Source organism: Sorghum bicolor, chromosome 1 (assembly GCF_000003195.3).
Source record: "Sorghum bicolor cultivar BTx623 chromosome 1, Sorghum_bicolor_NCBIv3, whole genome shotgun sequence".
NCBI lineage: Eukaryota > Viridiplantae > Streptophyta > Magnoliopsida > Poales > Poaceae > Sorghum > Sorghum bicolor.
Genome location: NC_012870.2, coordinates 74,435,642 through 74,455,958, shown reverse-complemented (window position 1 = coordinate 74,455,958; position 20,317 = coordinate 74,435,642). Strand labels below are relative to the sequence as shown.

Genomic DNA, 20,317 nt, shown 5'->3' with positions numbered 1-20,317 from the left:
TTATTTTTTATCATTTTTAATTGTTATTTTATTACTAACCTCTTCTAAAAACAATTTGCATATGTCACATGCACTTTTGGTTACGCCAGTTCTGATGGTATGATAGTACCACTCTATTGCGGTTGAGGACGCTACAATGGTGTAAACCATAGACCCGTCCCTAACATGGACCAAGGCAGGACTCACCCTATCATGACAAATGAGGTAGCTTACATAGTAAGGCATGTGAAATCTAACGGTATAATCCATCAAAAAATACTTGAGGTGCTCTAAGATATCAAATATCATTCCCTTCTTAGTCTCCACCTCCTTACTCTCTTGCACTGCTTCGACAAACAATTTTAATCTATTATCACTATTGCTTGATCAGCAAGACTAATGTCCATGAAATTAGGAACTGATGGTACGTCCATATAGATATCCTTCAATTCCTTCAATTCTAAATTATTGTACTCCAATCTCACAGCGCCCCATCACATGAACCTTCAAATAACTCCATGGCTACCTTAGCCACTGTCTTTCTTGATACTACTAGGACCAAACATGTACTCATTTATTGTCCACCACATCATCCCAAGTAATTGATATAGAAGTATACTAATCATCCGAATCTAGTGAAATAGTGAAGTCCTCATCTTTGTCAGTCAAACCATCTACTTCCTCATCGTTAGATCCTTGGGAGATGTTATCACAATCATGGGTTCCATCTTCATTTGCATCATCCTCCACAAATGTGTCAACGATGAAGTCAGCATCCAAGGCACACATCTAAAATGACCTATCAACTTCCCTAACAATAGTTGTTCATACCTCGTCTTCATGGGTTAGGTTCTCTATAGGCTACATCCACATTATCATCGACACACACCACCAATGGATGAGAACCCCTGTCCACAACAACTTCCAAGCAAGAGACATTACAACTCTTTTCAACCTCTTTGTAGTTACTCTAATCTTCCTCACGTGACAAAGCTATTACATCATAGTGTGATCTTTCATAATCAAATCTACCTTTCAAACTTAATGGCCACCCAAAATTTCCCCAACATCAGCTAATCAGAGCTTAAAAAGTTGGAGGTGTACTAAAGAACTAAATTTCTTCAGTCATCCTTTCAAACTCGTCATTTCCTTTAACTTTCCCACTATGGATCCATCTACAACAATTTGTTCAAAACATCAAGACCAACATTAACTACATATGTCAACTAACAACCAAAGTCATGAACAAAACCTTAACAAGGCCCATTCAATGAAGAACAACATATACCACATATATCCAAACAATCCATATGCATTTACTAGTACAATAAAGAATAAGAACCTTAACAACGATGAAAACAAAGCCAACATGCAACTCACAATTTACATTGAATCCGCGGGTGCAGAGACTACCCTAACCTAATATATGCATCCAATACTACCAATAAGCAACGCACACAAACATTCAACAAATACCAAATCCCTAACCCTAGCTAGCAAAGTATCCATGAATGAACCAACCAGTAAATTGAGGTAGATAGGAGTGCTACCGGCCATGTTGGATGAGGGGAGCCATCACGGGGGTGGCTGGTGGCGCCGACGTAGAGGAAGGTGCCTCGCCTGGTGAAAGGTCCAAATGGCTAGAGGGGGTGAATAGCCTATTTAAAATTCTCAACAAGCTCAACTAGGCAAGTTGATTAGTAAAACAATTCTAGCACTAGCTCAACTAAGCTATGCAAGCCACCTAAGCAAGTCTAGCAAGAAGGCTAAACACTAAGTCACAACAACAAAGCACAACTTAAGTTAACTACACTCCTATGTAAGAAGACTAAGCTACACAAGCTATACAACAAGTAAGATGTGCAAGAAAGTAATGGAGTGGAGTGTGATTGTTATACCAATGTTGTAGAGTAGAGATATATCCAATCAATTACTCACAATCACAATCACAAGGAGAATCCTCAGCAAGAGATAACACAAGATTTTTAACCGAGGTTCACTTGCTTTCCTGCAAACTAGTCCTCGTTGTGGCGATACACCCACTTGATGGATCACGAGCTAATTGTCAATCCAAAGCCAAACCCTAAGCGGGTGCCGCATATCCAACAAGATGGGGATCCTCCAAGCCACGTGCAATCCACTAGAGTAGCCAATTGCGATCTCCCACGGGGAAGGCTCAAGAACCCCTCACAAATCACTTGGTAAGACTCGAAACAATCTCCAATCACGAGCTCAACACCACCGCTACTCCAAGTCGTCTAGGGCATCAGAAAACACACAAGAGTTACAAGAAATCTACAGCAAACTCAAGGATCAAGTGCCACTAGAAGCAACTCTCAATACAATGCACTTGAATCTCACTCAATCTCACTAGGACTAGCAATCAAGCAAGGAGATGAGTGGAGGGGGTGTTCTCTAGCTCAATGTATGTCTCAAGTAATCAAATGTGCAAGAGCAAACCTCCCAAAGCTGGCCACCTCCAATTCATAAACCACCTCAACAAAAGAGTCGTTGCTACTTTCACTAGGCTGAAATCGGGGGGCACCAGACGCTCAGCAGGGTACCACCGGACGCTCGACCCTTTGTGTCCGGTGCTCTGGGGTTAGCCACGTGTCCACTTTTGAATCTCGTGCGTCAAACTCTAACGGTCACCTGCGGACCACTAGACGCGACCAAGTGAGCACCTGATGCGTCTGGTACTCACTAGTCTCGTGCGCAGAGAGTTCTGCAAACTCAAAACCTCACCGAACTCGTGCGTAGAGAGGTTTGCAAAACGCACTAACACTGGACCCACACCACCGGTCGCACCTTGAGCGTCCGGTGCTCTCAGTAGAAACCAGATGTTAGGCCACACCGAACGCGCGCACAGGGAATACCCTACGTTCGGTGCAGTGCGTCCGGTGCTTAACCCTAGCAGGGCTATGCACTGACAGCACACCGGACGCGTCCGGTGCCTCTGCACCCTGCGTCCGGTCCTGCGTCTTCTCTAAAAGTTCTCACCAACACAATAGAAAATATACACTTAATTTTCTCAAAAGCGCCACTTCCTTTGCAAATGTGCTAACACCACCAGGTGTCCACCACCAAAGTGCATGTGTGTTAGCTTTTCACAAACATTTTCACCAAAGGAGTTAGGTTAGCACTTTACTAGATCCTAATGCATATGCTCAAGATATGGATCTAGTAGCACTTGATTCGAGAGATGACCGTGATTTCTTCTCTTGATAGTCGGCTATCTATCCTAAATCCGGTCAATCACTTCTCTACTCAACTAAGACCGGCAAAAGCAAAACCCTATGTTTATACCTTTGCATTGTTCACTTTACTCTTGTCTATCACCATGATCTCCACTTCATGCTTCATCCTTTTATGATCATGTGGCCACCTTTCCATGCCACCATACACATTCATCACATGTGTTGCTATGCCTAACTCAAATCACTTAAACACAAGGCATTAGCAACTTGGTGTCATTAATTACCAAAACCAAACTTGGGCTTTCACCTGGTTGGTTGCCGCTGTCGGCGTGTTTATGTATACGAGCAAGCTATGTGTGTGTGTGTGTGTGAGAGAGAGAGAGAGAGAGAGAGAGGAAAATGGGCTGGGCCCGCGACCTCTATACGGTCCTATTTTGTCTGCCAACGTGGTGAGATAGCTCTATCACATCCGCGTCTTAGCAACCATGTTCCTATTCCCGAGAATGAAAACTTGGGCTATCATTTTATAACTTGGGGATGAGAACGTTCTTGGAATGTGGAATATGAGAATGGGAATACGGGCTATGTTCCCGTTCCTAGACTGATAAGGTCTGCATCAGATGTGTGACAAGGGGGCTCCATCTCAGTCCACATGGGAACGGTCTACATATGGTCCATGTGTCCGTGGCGCCCTTAGTCGCGCATGTGCATGTGGTGCGACAGAGCGATATTGTCATGCCAGTGAGACTAGTGCGACCAAAAGGGTCACACACACACACACACACACACACACACATATATATATATATATATATATATATATATATATATATATATATATATATATATATATATATATATATATAATATTTTTAGGAGGGTTAGTAATAAAATATTAATTGAAAAAGATTAAAAAACCAGGCACCACATATATCCATCATTCGAGAAGCTTTACCCATGTAAGAGATGATCGAGCTCAACAGTCAACACACAGTTGTTGAGATTTTTTTCTACATCTCCAATCATCCATCATGATTTGGTGTTACGATATGATCACATTTATAGCTTGCTAATAAGTATGTAGTCCCTACATCCCATACATGTGTTTGTGGCCAAATATAACTGATTGTATGGAAATTTCTCGAGAAAATATCCGGTCGCTCGACAACAACCAGGTGTGGCTAGCTACCAGCAGCTACAATGTGTCGTCCAACGACAGGCTGCATGTACGTCTCTATATGATACTCCCTCTATCTCAAATTACAAGTCATTTCAAGAATTTTGAAGAGTCAAAATATCTCAAGTTTGACTAAAATTATAAAAAAATTATAAAGTTTTGTAGCATCAAATAGATATACTATAAAAATATAATTAATGAAGAACCTAATGATACTTAGTTAATATCATAAATGTTATTATCCTAGCTACCATATAAATTTAGTCAAACTTAAGATGTTTTGACTCTCCAAGATTCTTAAAATAACTTACAATTTAAAATAGAGGGAGTACAACCATAACAGTGGCGAATCTAGTCGAAAACGTCATTGGAGTCATGGGTTTCACTATGTAATATAAATTTTCGTAAATCTAAACAGTAATTTACAAAGAATTTTACAAATTTCATCGGGGTTGGCGGACCCCATGAACCCCCAAGATTCGCCATATCTCCGCGTATATAAGTGTGCACGATGAGTGGCAAGGCTGAGAGCAGGTAGTAGTAAGCATCTCTCTCTCTCTCTCTTCTTCGTCTCGATCAGTGTAGAGCAAGAGGTGTGGCGGGGGAAGTAATAATGAAGACCTCCTCCTTAGTCGTCGTTGCTCTAGCAGCGGTAGTGCTGTTCGCAGCGCATGATGCCTCCCTCGCGGGCGCCTCCTCCAGCTCCAGCCCCAGGGTCATCATCGTCGGCGCCGGCATGTCCGGTAAAAACTAATTCTATAACCATGCGCGCGAGACGGACGACGGCCTTAATTTCTAGCTAATTGCTTCATTCTCATGGATGCATGCATGCATGCATTTTTCCATGAAATAACGCTGTTCTTGCCGCTCGATCTATGCGTGATATCAGTGATATGACGATGATGCAGGGATCTCGGCGGGGAAGCAGCTGTGGGAGTCGGGGGTGCGGGATCTGCTGATCCTGGAGGCGACGGAGCGCGTGGGCGGGCGGATGCACAATCACAACTTCGGCGGCATCAACGTGGAGATCGGGGCCAACTGGGTGGAGGGCCTCGGCGGCGACAACCTCAACCCCATCTGGCCCATCGTCAACGACACGCTCAAGCTCAGGACCTTCTACTCCGACTTCGACAGCGTCGTCGGCTGCGTCTACAAGGAGAAGTACGTACTACATATATATAGCTGTAGTATTTGTTTATGATGAACGCACACGTACGTACATGCACGCACACTTGGAAACAGCCATGCATGCATGCACCCCCCGACGGCCCGACCCCGATCGATGCGTGCGTGTGCAGCAAAAAAAAATAATATTTAAAAAACACTCCAAACTACTCCTGCTGAGTGCAGTGGTTAAAACATGCCAACGTTAAGAACATTATTATTGTCCTCTGCGCATGCAGACATCGGCCGTGAGAGCCGCAGTACATTATTGCATGCCATGAGATCGACGAACGAACATATGAAAGCGATATTTTTTTTTTTACAAAAAGAAGTAACTAATTAATGGAACTGGCATAGCACCGTACCTACAGTAAATGATAGTGAGAGTCTGCTGACTCTCCGACAGTCCTGGCCGAAGCCGAATTAACTTCCTATGATGACCGGCCGGGCCGTTGGGCAATGATGTGCATGAGTAGCTGGTATGGTGAATGGTGATGAACTGATGAAGGAGGATCGAGATATATGTTTTCCTGAAAGATGCACGATATGATGATGAACACAGCATGTGTTAAATAATAAATATAATGCTGAACGTGGCACTACGACTATGAGAGGTTTTGAACCATGCATGCATGTTTCATGGACAGAAAAAAAAAGAACAAAAGAGAATGACGACGCCTGATGTTTAATTACGTACGCCGTCCGGCCAGTTAACAGAGAAATAAAAATGAACTAAATTGATAATAAAGAAATGGAAAAAACATTTGTATTTACTTTGTTTCAATATATATAATAATTAGTCGCCTTTAAATTTGTCGCAATGTTTTGAATCCTTTGTGGAGGTCACATATATGTTTTTTTCGTCCTCCCCATCCAGCGGCGGTGGCCTGTACGACGAGGAGTACGTGCAGAAGAAAATGGACCGTGCCTACGAGGTGCAAGAACTGGGTGCCAACCTTACCAAAAAGATGCGCCCCAATGGCCAGGACGACATCTCCCTCTTAGCCATGCAACGGCTGTTCAACCAGTAATATATGATGATGTGCTGATTAATCTCGATCGATATTATTTTTTCGGTCCATTAATTAATTTTGAATTCGGATCCCCATGCATGCATGATTGCATTGCAGCCAGCCGAACGGGCCGGCAACGCCGGTGGACATGGCGTTGGACTACTTCATCTACGACTACGAGTTCGCGGAGCCGCCGCGCGTGACGAGCCTGCAGAACACGCAGCCGACGCCCACCAACGCCGACTTCGGCGAGGACAACTACTTCGTCGCGGACCAGCGTGGGTTCGAGTCCATCATCCACGCCATCGGCAGCTCCTACCTCTCCACCGACGCCAACGGCAAGCTCTCAGACCGCAGGATCCTGCTCAACAAGGTACGTGATTAATTAGTTTTCCAATCGGGAATGCATGCATGCATGCATGACTGTGATCGAGGAGTGTTGTATGATTGAATAATGTTTGTCAAATAAAAACGAAAATGCTACAGTGTCGAAATCCAAAATTTTTTACGAACTGAACAAGGCCTTAGATAGATTTTTTTTTTCTGGCCCTATTAAAAGAAATCAATAATGTTTTGAAAAAGACTAGAGAAATGTAAGTAGAATTGGGTTCAGATATTTTTTAAAACAATTAGGCCCTGTTTAGTTACTCATCCAAAAAATTTTCATCCATCCCATCGAATCTTTGGACACATGCATGAAACATTAAATGTTGATAAAAAAATAAACTAATTACACAGTTTGGTTGAAAATCGCGAGACGAATTTTTTAAACCTAGTTACTCTATGATTAGCTTTAAGTGCTACAGTAACCCACATGTGCTAATGATAGATTAATTATACTTAATAGATTTGTCTTGCAGTTTCCTGACGAGCTATGTAATTTGTTTTTTTATTAGCTTCTAAAAACCCTTCCCGACATCTTTCCGACATATCCGATGTGACACCCAAAAAATTTTCATCCACAATCTAAACAGGGCCTTATACAAGTAAAAAAAATCTGGAAGAATATATATTTGTTGTTTTCTCTATTTTTTAATTATATCGTATACTTTTTACAGCTCATTCATACGGTCCACTGACACCGCACATATTCTCACCATGGAAGAAATTAAGAATAGATATGATTCCACATAAGAAAAATATACTAGCATATATTCACACGTCAACGTCGACAGATCATTAGACTCTTAAATTTCAACGCCTATATACATACACCGACGAAAATAATAAAGAAAGAAAAAAACAGAGCCAATGCCTAGCGACACTGAAAAGGAAGACTCAACCGTCCACGTGAGACACACACAGGTAGCCCATGTATAGTATAATAATAGCGACATTGAAAAGGAAAACTCAATAATCGTCCACGTACTGTATTCACTCCGTTCAAAATAACTATCATTCTCGTTTTCTAAAAAACAACTTTAATTAAATATATATTAAAAAATATTAATATTTATAATATATAATTAGTATTGTTAAAAAGATCTTTGAATCTAGTTTTTTTAACCAATTTATTTAAAAATATATATATTACATGTATTTTTTATAAATCGAGTTAAACTTGCAATACAAAAACCTAAAATATATAAATCTAATTAAATTTGTGATACAAAAGTTTAAAATAACAATTATTTTGGAACAGAGGAAGTATGTACATGTGTGTTGTGTGTATATATCCGGAATTCCGGATCGATCCCGGAGCGATATATATCCAAAACAAGCATTTTCACTCATATATATAAACACTTAAACAGAGTTGTTAAATATATAAACAGAATTAATGTTGTTGAATATATAAGCAATCTTCATTTTGTATAAAAAAAAATACTCTATGCAGGTGGTGCGGCAGATCGCGTACAACAAAGAAGGTGTGGTCGTGAAGACGGAGGACGGGTCGTCGTACAGCGCAGACTACGTGGTGGTCTCCACCAGCCTGGGCGTCCTGCAGACCGACCTCATCAAGTTCACGCCCCAGCTGCCCGTCAGTAGTTCATCGATCGCTTAATTAATTCCACTACAGTGCTCTGATCTGATCTACTACCTGCTTAATTAATTAATTATAGCATGAAATGGAATGAAATGACAACTGGTATGATCGAGTGAATAGTAAAGAATACTCCTATATACTAACAAGTAGCACCATATATCATGCATGCATATGGATCGATCGTCTCATATCAGTTCTGGAAGATCGCTGCGATCTACCGTTTCGACATGGGCGCGTACACCAAGATCTTCCTCAAGTTTCCCAGCAAGTTCTGGCCCGTGGGCGAGGGGAAGCAGTTCTTCGTGTACGCCAGCAGCCGGCGCGGCTACTACGGGATGTGGCAGTCGTTCGAGCGGGAGTACCCGGGCGCCAACGTGCTCCTGGTCACCGTCACCGACGACGAGTCGCGGCGGATCGAGCAGCAGAGCGACAACCACACCAAGGCCGAGGTGGCGGCGGTGCTGCGCGACATGTTCCCCGACGCCGACGTGCCGGCGCCGGAGGAGATCGACATCTACGTGCCGCGCTGGTGGTCCAACCGATTCTTCAAGGGCTCCTACTCCAACTGGCCCATCGGCGTCAGCCGCTACGAGTACGACCAGCTCAGGGTATGTATGGCTGCTCTGTTGCTAATACTAATAAATATCACAGTAAGTAATTCAAATGATGATGTTGTTTTAATTTGATGAATTATACATATATAATATTTAAAAAGGCTCCGGTTGGGAGGGTCTACTTCACTGGTGAGCACACCAGCGAGCGCTACAACGGTTATGTCCATGGAGCATACCTTGCAGGTCACACACACACTCACATTTATTTTTGTTGTACTCATGCATATATACAATACATCTCAATTAGTACTAGTCTGATTCTGCCCAGTGCATACGGTACATTCTTATTTATACATACATGTCGTTTCCAGGTATCGACTCTGCAAACATCCTCATCAACCACATCTTCAAGAACGAGGAGTACAAGGTCCGTGGCAAGTACGAGCCCGACGACCAAATTGCAAAGGTAAAGTAACAGTAGCTCAGCACCAAATTAATTTGTGTTGCGTCAGCTCAGCACCAAATTAAACTGGAGTAAACAGGTGGACTGACTGTACAAGTTCCACTATCCAGGCTAAATGAACGACGACGAGGCGTGCCCATGCCAGATGCCTTACGCCAAGCGGTCAGCTCGTCTCGAGAGAACAATAAATTAAAACTGCCGAGATTTCGAGCGCAATTCAGCAGGCTGCCCTGCACCGTGTCTGCTGCTCATGCCCTGTGTTTCTGTGTGTGTTTTGGCAGGTCGTGTGATGTCCTGTGGAATAATTGTACAGGCCCTCGAGGCTTGAGGCCAGATGTTCTGTTCTGTTTGCGCAGCACTGGGATCATTTATGCACGTTTCACATGCAATGCAATATAATGCACTAGTGGGAGTACCGTAATCATTTCGCGGACGATGGCCATCGTTATCATTATCATGAACCCAGGACCAGCCAGCGACATCAACCCAAAACATCTGTTGATTTCTCTCTCACAAAGTTTTTTTAAAAAAGCACTCTCTCACAAAGGTAATAATAATATTGTTAGTAATAATATCTCGATCCGGCAGCAACTGCTATTGATACCGGCAGGTCATAATGGGCTGGGCACCACCACACCGCGCCGCATGGGCCGAATGGGGGACACAAAGAAGATCTGGAGGGCGGTTAAAATGAAATTCCTTGGGCCTTTACCCAACGCGCCACCGCTCCGCAGAAACAGCAGCTCAAGAATGACCTTGTTTGTTATTTTTTAAAAAAAAAACACTGCGTTCCAACTAACTCCAAGAATCAAGAAATAAATAAAGAGAAGAAAAATGATGTTGAGTAATATTTCTTCATTTTATTTCTTCATATTTCTCCATCGCTAAAAAAACCCAACAACAACTTCACCGCAAAAAGGTGTACAGAGATATTGCCCTATAGAGAACGTTCATGCCTGAAGAAGTTATGTCCTACTGACATGACTGTTTAGACATCAAAATGATATCTAGGACACTATTTTTTATTACAAATATTCATAAAAATAGCTAAATATACACTATCGAAACTAAATCCTGAGATAAATCTACTCGTATCATTTTATCTCAGGAGTTATCTCAGGAGGACAGTCATCTGAATGATTGACCAATAACTCCACAAGCTCGTCTAGTTGTCACAGGAGGACTGTCATTTGGAAACAGAGGTAAACAATAAACAATGTTACTAGTCATGTCATAAAAAGGGATCATATATTAAGCGATACAAATTTTCTGTCAGTTTCCAGGCAGCTGTTGCCTCATGTAGCTATAAGATACTGACCACCTGCATCAAGCTACTAGTTTCTCAAATGCGACTTCCACTTCAAACCAGAACTTGAGCCACTAAAAACAAGTGCCCGTGATACCACGTTATCACTTAGCACCATCTTTTTAAAGTTGCAATGTAATTATTACAAGCAAACAATCGCAGCTTCCAGCTTCTCTTGACGAAAATAGAATGTTTCACCTAACAGCCATTGCTGCTCTAGTGCTCTGTCACGGTCGTGCCGCTGCCTATTTCTGAGAAGCAGAATATGATTCACCTTGACAACAGCTCATGACAAGTTAAAAATTGGCAAGAGCAGATTGAGAGCTCATATTAGCTAAGAGGAGATTTGGATAAACAGACAATCCGTAGAACCTTTTCAAATGAATGCTCACGCAGCCTTTCTGATAAACACAACACAATACTTGAGTCAGAACTGATTTCATGACATTATATTCATTGATATGTATTAGTACAGGGGATTAATCTACAACTATGAGATGAGATTATTCTGAAATTATTATCTTCTAACAGAGCATAACACTATTAGCAATACCAAGTGTGAGTCCTAGAAGCATATTATAGAGACAGAAAGTTTGTGATTACATGACAGCCGATATTTGACAAACCTGGACCATGTATATGTATATATGAGATAACAAGCTAGTGCACTACTTTGCATGAGAAACTTAAAAAAAGGCCCTGCTTCCATAAAAGACCCTAGAACCCTTTGCTGCTGCTGAAGATGGGGATGGCGATGTCTTCTCAATTGTACTGGAGTAGGAATCTTCGTTTGAGGGACTACTATTCTCAACGTCCAATGGAAGTTTCATTTTTGCAAGAGATTCTGTGAACTGTTGCATGCTCTTCATGTACATGTCAACTATGTCCTGTTGGACAACTGACTGCTCTGGCTGAAGGTTAATGCTGATCACAGGCTTGATAACTTCATCCTTGGGTGGTGTTTCAGAAGAATCAGCCTCACCATCTGTAACATCTTGGCTTTTCTCTCCATGGCATTGTCTTGGGGATGCCTCGATACTGGTCTCTGAAGGTTCAGAATTTGGCTCAGAAACTGATTGCTGTGTTGCAGAAAGGGTAGTGGAGGAGCCTGTGGTTGAGACACAACTTAGAGGGCTTTCATCGCGGTGTTCCTCAACCTTATCTGCACATATTGCAGTACCAGGCACAGCTCCACCAAATCGTGGCAACTTGCCATTTTCAGCTTTTGCAGGGTTCTCAGAAGGAACATCATCATCATTTCCAGAATGCAGCGACATGCCATTCTCAACTTTTATAGGGTTTTCAGAGTCCAAAGACCCCATCTCGAGATACTTTGAAACCATAATCTCATCTTCCTTCGCCACATTCAGGTCTGGGAACACAACATTTTCAAGCTCCGAAGGAACGGCATGATCATTTCCAGAATCATCCACTCCTGACGGGGACTTATTGGGTGATGAGATGAGGATAACATCTGGGGAACAACCAGCATATGACAAGGACAGCTGCACAAATCCAGCTGGTGTGTGGAACAGGTCAGTGGATGTCAACGAGAACTCCTGGACCAGCTTTCCATCACCCATTACAATGTCTGCCAGAGGAACAAGGGCAAAGCCAAGGAGCTGATCTTCCAGGTAGTTCCTCACTCTGCTTAACATCCATATCTCGCACTTGAGCGAAGCATCCACAGTTTGCACATCAAGCCGTAGGCCTTCCTCAAATACCGGGTTGCGCCCAGCACTGTTGATCACCTTGGTTGAGCATGAAACATCAGGGCTGCTCGTGAGGCACAGCTTTGCATACACATCCTGCTTGTGATAGATACAAACATTGTGGATATCGCGTGCCTGGTGTACAAACACATCCAAGTAGCCAATGCATTTGTCTTTTCTGTTAGCGTCAGGAACAAAGTTGGTGGCCCTCTGAGTGATAATTTCAGTATTCAGCAATTTTGGCTCAGCCACAAGGCCAGTTTGATAAGTAGCCGCCATTGCTAAGTGTGCTAAGTACTGCGCTACACACCAAAAAGAAATAGGTTCAATACTAGAAAGAAAGTTGTTTTAACAAACAACACAGGTTGTAGCCTTGTAAGAAAAAATAATAATAATAACGCAACGCTCAGCCTAAGTTAAACTGATAGTCATAAATTTGTTTCAATACTTAGCTAAAAAGATTGGATCTACATCTTTGGTCCCACAGTTTTCAGAGCATAATCATGTAAAACTGAAAAGTAAGGCAGATGCTAATTCTAGATTTTAAACAAATAACTGAACCAGACACAGGGCCCTGGCTACTCTCTAATCAAGTAACTGAGGTATTGGGTTCAGATCTGAAGGAATTTTAGCTCAAAGATCTCCTACAACCGCAGCAAAAACAAAAGATTCTAGTGGTAGAAAGGTGACCTGTACTAATTTGCTCTGAAACAGAGAGAGCAAGTGAGGACTAAACAAACATGGGAGTTGGGACACAAACAAAAGCCGCATCCAGTGTGTAAACGCAGGAGGCTGGATGAATTGACAAGTTGCATCATTACCGATAGACTAGATTTAGGACTCCCAGAAATCAGAGAGTGAGTTGCAGCGAACGCACATTTGGTACATCTAATTAGAACCCACTGTCAGCCCAAATACTGGAATGAACGACATGCTGTGGTCTGATTATCTGATAAATCACCGATCACAGCAAATTGCAAACGCAAAAGAAAGCATGAGCAGCGATGCGAGGTAGTGATAGGTAGGCACATATCATAATGTCAAACTCGATTCAGTGGACAAAGAACTGAAATTCTTATCCCCTTGCACTAATCAGAAACCCTAACCGTAGCGAAAAGAAATCTTTATGGCCGGAAAATTTCTTGGATTTGCCCCCAACAAGCTGGAGGAGATCCAAGAGAGAAAACCCCCCAAATCAGAACGAGCAGGGGTAACTAACGCAGGGATCGTCTGGCCTCGGAATACCTGTACTAATTTGCCCAAATACTAGTAGCGGACTGGAGTGATTAGGAACTTGTAGTGCAAAATTACGGGAAAATGGCGGTAATTACCTTCTTCGCTGGGGATTAACGGGGTGAAGTGAGGTGACTCGCCGTGGAAGGAGTTTGCGGGGAAGTGTTGTTGGCTGATGCGAGAGCGAGAGACCACGGGACGGGAACGGCAGGGGAAAGGCAAAATATAAAAAGGGAGCGTCTCCTTTTGCAGAAAGGCCACTATTCTTTTCACAAACTACAGCTGCTTTGTGACCATGTGATAGACTCATTGCAGTAGGCTAGTAGTAGTAATAGTATACTCACTACTAGTACAATTTGGTGGAAGCTGAGAAGCTTCGTGCAAAATGCGAAGAATTGGTAGTGGAGTGAAAAAAGAGCCGCGTAGAAAACTGGCGCGGGGTCAGCTGCGGCTGCACTAGCAGTAGCCGGACACGGGGACTTCTACCGCAGAGCTCCAACGGCGAGGTCTCTGACTCTGAGACTACGACTGTCCCTGCCGACTGCCGTGACACTGCAGTGCGAAATCCATTCGTTGCAAACCCATCATTTCTTGCCGAAATTCTGAATTTGAAGTGCAATTGCAACATAGTACGGAGTACCTTATTACCTGTATGTAGAGAACTAGCATGTCTTCGCCGCAAATTCGAATAACTATTGCCTTCTAAAAAATGCAAGTAGATAATTTTTAATTTGCAGACCAATGCTACCCCCAAAACATCTTTCGACCCATTTGGTCGTCTGGCCGTTGCTTTCAGGTCTAACGTCTGAAACTTTTTTAATTCGGTATGTTATTCAAGAAAGTTACCTCGACAGCGACAACAGGGATGGATGCTTGGTGAAAATATTTCGCATAAAAAATCGACCAGAGTTGAATTGAACACCAAAAGAGTTTATCGCTAATTTGCTAGCACTAGCGTACAACTAGTGTCTTCTGCTTTGCAGCGAAAGTGCAAGCACAAACAGAGACGAAGCTAGAAAATATTTTAGGAGGAGCTGAACAAAATTGTTACATCAACTTAACTTTACTATAATCTTTCACAATAAAAAAAAATATTAACTTAAAGTAGTCTTATATTAATTCACAAAATATATCTAAAAATAAAGATCTCAGCCCACCCTACGTTATAAATTTGTGTCTAAAATTAGAAGAAAAACATTAGAAGCTCCATTGAATCGGCAGCGGTAGGAGGGGCTAGAGCCCTCCTAGCCCCACCGCTAGCTACGTCCCTGAGCACAAACGACATACCAGTGCAATTAATTAACTTTCTCAACTGGTGCCATGAACTAAACCACTCCATTTTTTTAGAAAAAAAACACACTAAACCACTCCACCTTTGTGTGTTGTCAGTGCCGTCAATCCAGCGAGATAATTTCGTCAACGGCTCAGCGCAAAGACCTCTAGAAGGAGCATCTGTGGAAATTATCTTCGTAGTCTGGCACACGTCAGTGAAAAAATATGCTCGATGCTAGCAAAAATTCTTCTTGTGCCTTTATTAGCCTTCTTTTCGCATGCAATTGCAAAAATATCAGAAGGAATTCAAAGCTTAGTCGTCGAATTGATTTCAGGTTTTCAACAAAGTAGCACCTACTTTAGTACACTACACTCCCACCAAAGCATTTTATCTCAACAAAGGTATTTCTAGATTCCGCTCGTGCCGATTAAAGTGCAATAAGATCATCCGCACTGTGTGCCACAAAGCTATGTAGAGTGGCTGGAGTCTCTACTGCTCAATGCCGGTTCTCACTTTCGTTTTCTTTTATTCCAAAATCATCTCTCTCACAAGCCTAAAAAAAGAGGCACAACAACAGGCATTGCACTCCCTATTTTCTCTTTCTAGTGAGAAAAGCTTTGACAAAAGTTGGGCAAAAAGCGCCTTTGTTGCTGTCCAAGTCACCGTGTGAACAAGGTCAGTGGTTTCAGTCCAAGTGCTGCTGACCAATGTGGATAATCTCGGTGTCTTAGCTGGTAGGTTAGCCAAAGTAAGCGCACACGTCAGCACTCAGCATACAAAAGCATCCCCATCATCTAGATAACATACTGTAAGCCTGGCCCTACAATAATTTAATTTATCTGGCCCAAGAAATAAACGAGCTTGCTGGATCAAAGAAAGCTCCTTCGTATACATTCATTTATTGTTGTGCGTACATCCATGCTTTCTGAAACTGCAATTTTAGCATATTAGGCAAGTTACTCGGCAGTCAAAATTGTTGTTACGCGCGAAAACAATCAACACTTACAATATAAACAATCATCAACACTTCAAGTTTCTTTCATTCTCGCCCCACTCCACTTGTGGGCCGTGGCACAAGTTGTGACCTTACAATTTGACCAGGAAATTAAACAGGCTACCCAGTCCTCACTGCACCCTCTTGTAGTCTTCGGCTTGGAACCTAGTACACTCGAAAGTAAGGCCTTGTTTAGTTCGCAAAAATTTTCAAGATTCCCCGTCACATCGAATCTTTGGTCGCATGCATGGAGCATTAAATATAGACGAAAATAAAAACTAACTGCACAGTTTACCTGTAATTTGTGAGATGAATTTTTTGAGCCTAGTTACTCCGTGATTGGACAATGTTTGTCAAATAAAAACGAAATGATACAGTAGCTAAAAATAAAAAATTTTGCGAACTAAACAAGGCCTAAGAAAGATGAAACCGCATCAAAGACTTGGCGTTAAGTCTTGGCGCTTCAAACGGCTTGAAGCTGATTGTTCGGTAAGGGTGTGGGTTCCCTTGCTAAATTTTTTATTCTCCTTACTAAATTTTAGTTAGATAAACTTTAATTATTTTAGTAGCTAAATTTTCAAACGCAATGACTAAAAAGAAGCTAAAATAATTTAGTTCCGCTAATCATCCAAGAGGTTTGTTTGAGTCATTCCTGTCACGGAACAAATCCTGCTCAAATCTGCTACATACAAATTAAATAGACATTCTTGGCTGGAATGGTTCTAGGACATCATTCCCCGTGAACCGGCCCTAGCTGGCTAAAATTTAACAAGAGAAATTAGATATAACCTAAAATATGAAGTCGAGACGAAAGCAGCGTGGTTCAATCACGTGATGCCGCTTGACTGGGGGGTTGACTAACAAGCACTCCTCTTGACTTTAACTGCCCTCAAACTCTTCAAGCCTTCCAATGCCTTCCAACATGTGTGTGTAATTGTATGGGCTCAGAAAGAGCTCAAACAGAGTTTTAGAACGCATATATATGGCCCAAGAAGCCAAGAATGAGGTCCTAGTAGTAGTAGCTATTGAAAAAGGCCGCCAAGGAAAATCATCGCCAAAAATGATCTGTGGTGTTTCACTAAGGAGCATCGGATCGTCCAGCGGCCATGTTCTTCGTATTTTCTTCCTATTGAAAATGCTCTGAATATTCTACACCGGATGATGCGCGTTGCGACCATCGAGGTACACTAGTGGATCATATGGTGCACTCCAATAAGCATGTCCAAGATAACTAACAATTGCATAGTAACGCTACATGATCCATTGGCCCCACACCAAAGTGCCATGTATCTTACTGTACTTTGCAATAAGCATATCCAAGTTGATTAACCATTGCATTTCACCGGATCATCCGCTAGTCCACACAGGACCATCATCATATTGTCCCGCGAGCAACACTACAAACACATAATATAGCATAGTCATCGGACGATCTAGTGACTAGTGGCCTTATAATTAACTATATTGTGACCTTTAACTTTGAATTATAGCTCCACTTCAACTCCAATTTCGTCTGGTTCAAATTTTTTGAGATCCTTGACTTATTCTCTGTTGAAGCCACTCTTAATCCATTTTGCTTGGAGTTTCTCTTATGTATGCCAAAGATAAGAGTACATTTAAGTGCTTCTAAGGCCAGTCTCAATACATGTTTCATGAGAGTGTCATGCACATTAAATAGGATGCCACATAAATAAAATTGCTGACTTGGTAGTGTCATGAAATGAAGGAGTTTCATCAGATGAGAGGGGAGTTTCATCCCTATGAAACTCATTGACTCGATTACCTAGTTTATAGTCTTGGTAACTGTGTCATGAAACTATGCATTAAGACTGGCCTACCGCGCAAGTCTACCGTGTCTTTAGTCTTCACCAATACCCTTATCCACACAACAAAATCCAATCTCGATACGGAGCATCCAAGACAACCATGTGGTGTCAATGTAACAAACTATTTGTTATTGACCCCGCAAAACAAAATTATCCACACCTGTTTGCTCATCAATCCCTGAAACTTAGAACGAGGATCTCGATACATTCAACGATTCAAGAAACTCGTGCATAGGCCAAGATAGAACTCAACTAGTTCCCCCAAAGAAAAGATAGAACTCAACTTTATAATTGTAAACAAAAAAATTTATTTGCAGTGCGAAAGTTGAGCAAAGTGCGCAATCGACCTCAGTTCTCGTTGGATGCGGGGGCGCCCCGGGAACCCGGGCACCTGGTCGAATCGCTCGAGCAAAGTGCAAGATGTGTTGACTTCGTGGAACTAGGATTGTCTGAGATCATCAGATTACCGGCAAGAGCAGAGTCCTCTTGTCTACTAATTGCAAATGATCTAATACGTTTTTCTACGGGAAGCGCTATATTCCAACAATACAGCATTACCATATATATTTCGTTGGGTAAACTGGTGAAAGTCAATCATGTTACATGTACAAGAATTTCGATCTACTTGTAGTATGTATATATATTGACTGAGAAGGATCTGAAACAAAAAAACCACTCTTATCATGCGACAAAATAGAGCACGCCGTGCCACTTCGTCTTGCCAGTAAATCCACCCTCACTGCGATCGCATCCTCGAGACATCGCTCCCACCGGCCCCGGCTCCCCGTCGGCCAACAAATACAATGCAGCATGTCCTGGCAGCGGAGCTGAGGCCGGATCGCCGGAGGGTAGCAAGGCGGCAAGGCAAGCAACTAGAAGGCGGCTGCCCTGTCCTTGACGACGACGTCCTCCACCTCCCTCCTCATGAGCTTCTCCTCCTGCTGCTTCCGGCAGAAGACCACCCACGCGTTCACCTCCAGCGCGACGCAGGCGCCCATCAGCGTGGCGAGCGCCAGGCAGTAGCCGAGCTTCCAGTAGGATGCGCCGAGCCCCATGACCTCGAAGCCCTGGAAGACGTTGACCACGCCGACGACGACGCAGCCGTAGCCGACCAGGTGGTGGTACGACTTCCAGTACTTGCGGTACCTGTTGGTGGTCTTTGGCCGGAAGAACATGGCCAGCGTCTGCAGGCTCCCCGCCGTGGCCGCCGCGATGCCCAGCCCGCGGTGCAGCTTGTACGTGACGCCGGGCGACGCGGAGCCCATCACCAGGCCCAGCGCGAAGCCGGCGGCGCCCAGGGTGTACCCCGTCGCCTGCATTGCCGCGTGCGCGTAGAACCACGCTGGCCCCGTGGACGCGCACGGCCGCAGGTACCGCGCCACCGCCGCGCCGACGGGGAGGAGGAGCCCCCACGAGATCGCGTTCAGGGCGCCGTGCAGCCACTGCAGCGCCGTCGAGGCGATGGGCGACGCCTCGGTGGCCGTGGTGAGGATGTCCACGGTGGCGTGCGACGCCAGGTCGGAGGCGTCCATGGGGTGGATGGTCGGGGAGTAGCCCTGCACGTACAGGCCCCGGTTCCAGACGAAGTGGACCCTGGTGCGGTTCGGGGACAGCCGGATGGTGGCCGCCACGGTCACCCTGGCGCCGTCGCGGACGGTGCGCGCGGGGGAGACGAGCGACGCCGAGGACGCCAGCAGCGGGATGTCCAGCGGCCGGGACACGAGCGGCGACGCCTGCAGCTTCACGTCCGGGGAGAGGACGAACGGGAGCGCCAGGAGCGCGCCCGTGGACGGGTCGGAGAAGGCGGCGAGCACGCGCGCCCCCGTCATCGCCGGCGCGTCCGCGTTCACGCCCCAGGCCACCCAGCCCGACGGCGAGATGAAGGAGCCCGTGAACGCCGCGTCCAGCGTCGCGTTCCGCGCGTCGTAGGTCCACGCCAGCGTGGCGCCCTGCGTCGGCAGGGCGATGCACTTGTCGTACGTCTTGATGGGCGTGGACGTCGTGCACCGCCCGGCAGCGGCGGCCCACGCTCCGTCTGGCAGGGCGGCGGCGGCAGCGACCACCGCGACGAGTAGCAAGCCGCGCGTCTGCCACATTGCTGCGCACCTGTGTCGAGTGGCGCGAGCAGGCTTGGCCACACGACCACACCCACGACGCCACGAGATAGTGTGCCGTGAGCGTGAGGTGCGTGGCTCCTGGTGTGGCGTGTGCTTAGGCTTTGTTTGCGCGCGTAAGTGGGGTTTTAGTGGGGCGTTTCGGGGTGCGAGTGTGATGATGGCTGTGAGATGTGCGTCCGTTGGTCGCCTTTTGTTTCGATGTCTTCTTCGCTTTGAAGGCAAGGTAAGGGACGAAAGGCTCCAAAAAGAAGGCTATAGTACACTACATGCGCCGCGTCCTGTGATGTGTGATCTGGATCTGCTGCGTGGTGCCGACCCTACT

At 44.4% G+C, this 20,317-nt stretch overlaps 3 protein-coding genes across 4 annotated transcripts; 1 reads left to right on the top strand and 2 right to left on the bottom strand.

The window, feature by feature from the left end:
- Positions 4,885 to 9,958, top strand: LOC110429801 (polyamine oxidase-like). Its single transcript, XM_021446427.1, has 9 exons — positions 4,885 to 5,096; positions 5,262 to 5,514; positions 6,395 to 6,544; positions 6,648 to 6,903; positions 8,368 to 8,511; positions 8,712 to 9,125; positions 9,233 to 9,314; positions 9,443 to 9,537; positions 9,645 to 9,958. The coding sequence occupies exons 1-9, from the start codon at positions 4,967 to 4,969 to the stop codon at positions 9,651 to 9,653; spliced, it is 1,533 nt and encodes a 510-aa protein (XP_021302102.1). The 5' UTR covers positions 4,885 to 4,966; the 3' UTR covers positions 9,654 to 9,958.
- LOC110429803 lies at positions 10,766 to 14,040 on the bottom strand. Of its 2 annotated transcripts, none has more exons than XM_021446436.1 (2): positions 13,884 to 14,040; positions 10,766 to 12,854 (listed from the first exon to the last, which is right to left on the bottom strand). In XM_021446436.1, the coding sequence occupies exon 2, from the start codon at positions 12,829 to 12,831 to the stop codon at positions 11,527 to 11,529; it is 1,305 nt and encodes a 434-aa protein (XP_021302111.1). In that variant the 5' UTR covers positions 12,832 to 12,854; positions 13,884 to 14,040; the 3' UTR covers positions 10,766 to 11,526. The 2 variants fall into 2 exon arrangements, with proteins under 2 accessions (XP_021302111.1, XP_021302110.1); XM_021446435.1 differs by having other exon boundaries at positions 10,766 to 12,849; positions 13,884 to 14,029.
- LOC8081894 (cytochrome b561 and DOMON domain-containing protein At2g04850) lies at positions 18,413 to 20,312 on the bottom strand. The gene has a single exon (XM_002465662.2). It carries the CDS (start codon positions 19,972 to 19,974, stop codon positions 18,751 to 18,753), a length of 1,224 nt encoding a protein of 407 aa, XP_002465707.1. The 5' UTR covers positions 19,975 to 20,312; the 3' UTR covers positions 18,413 to 18,750.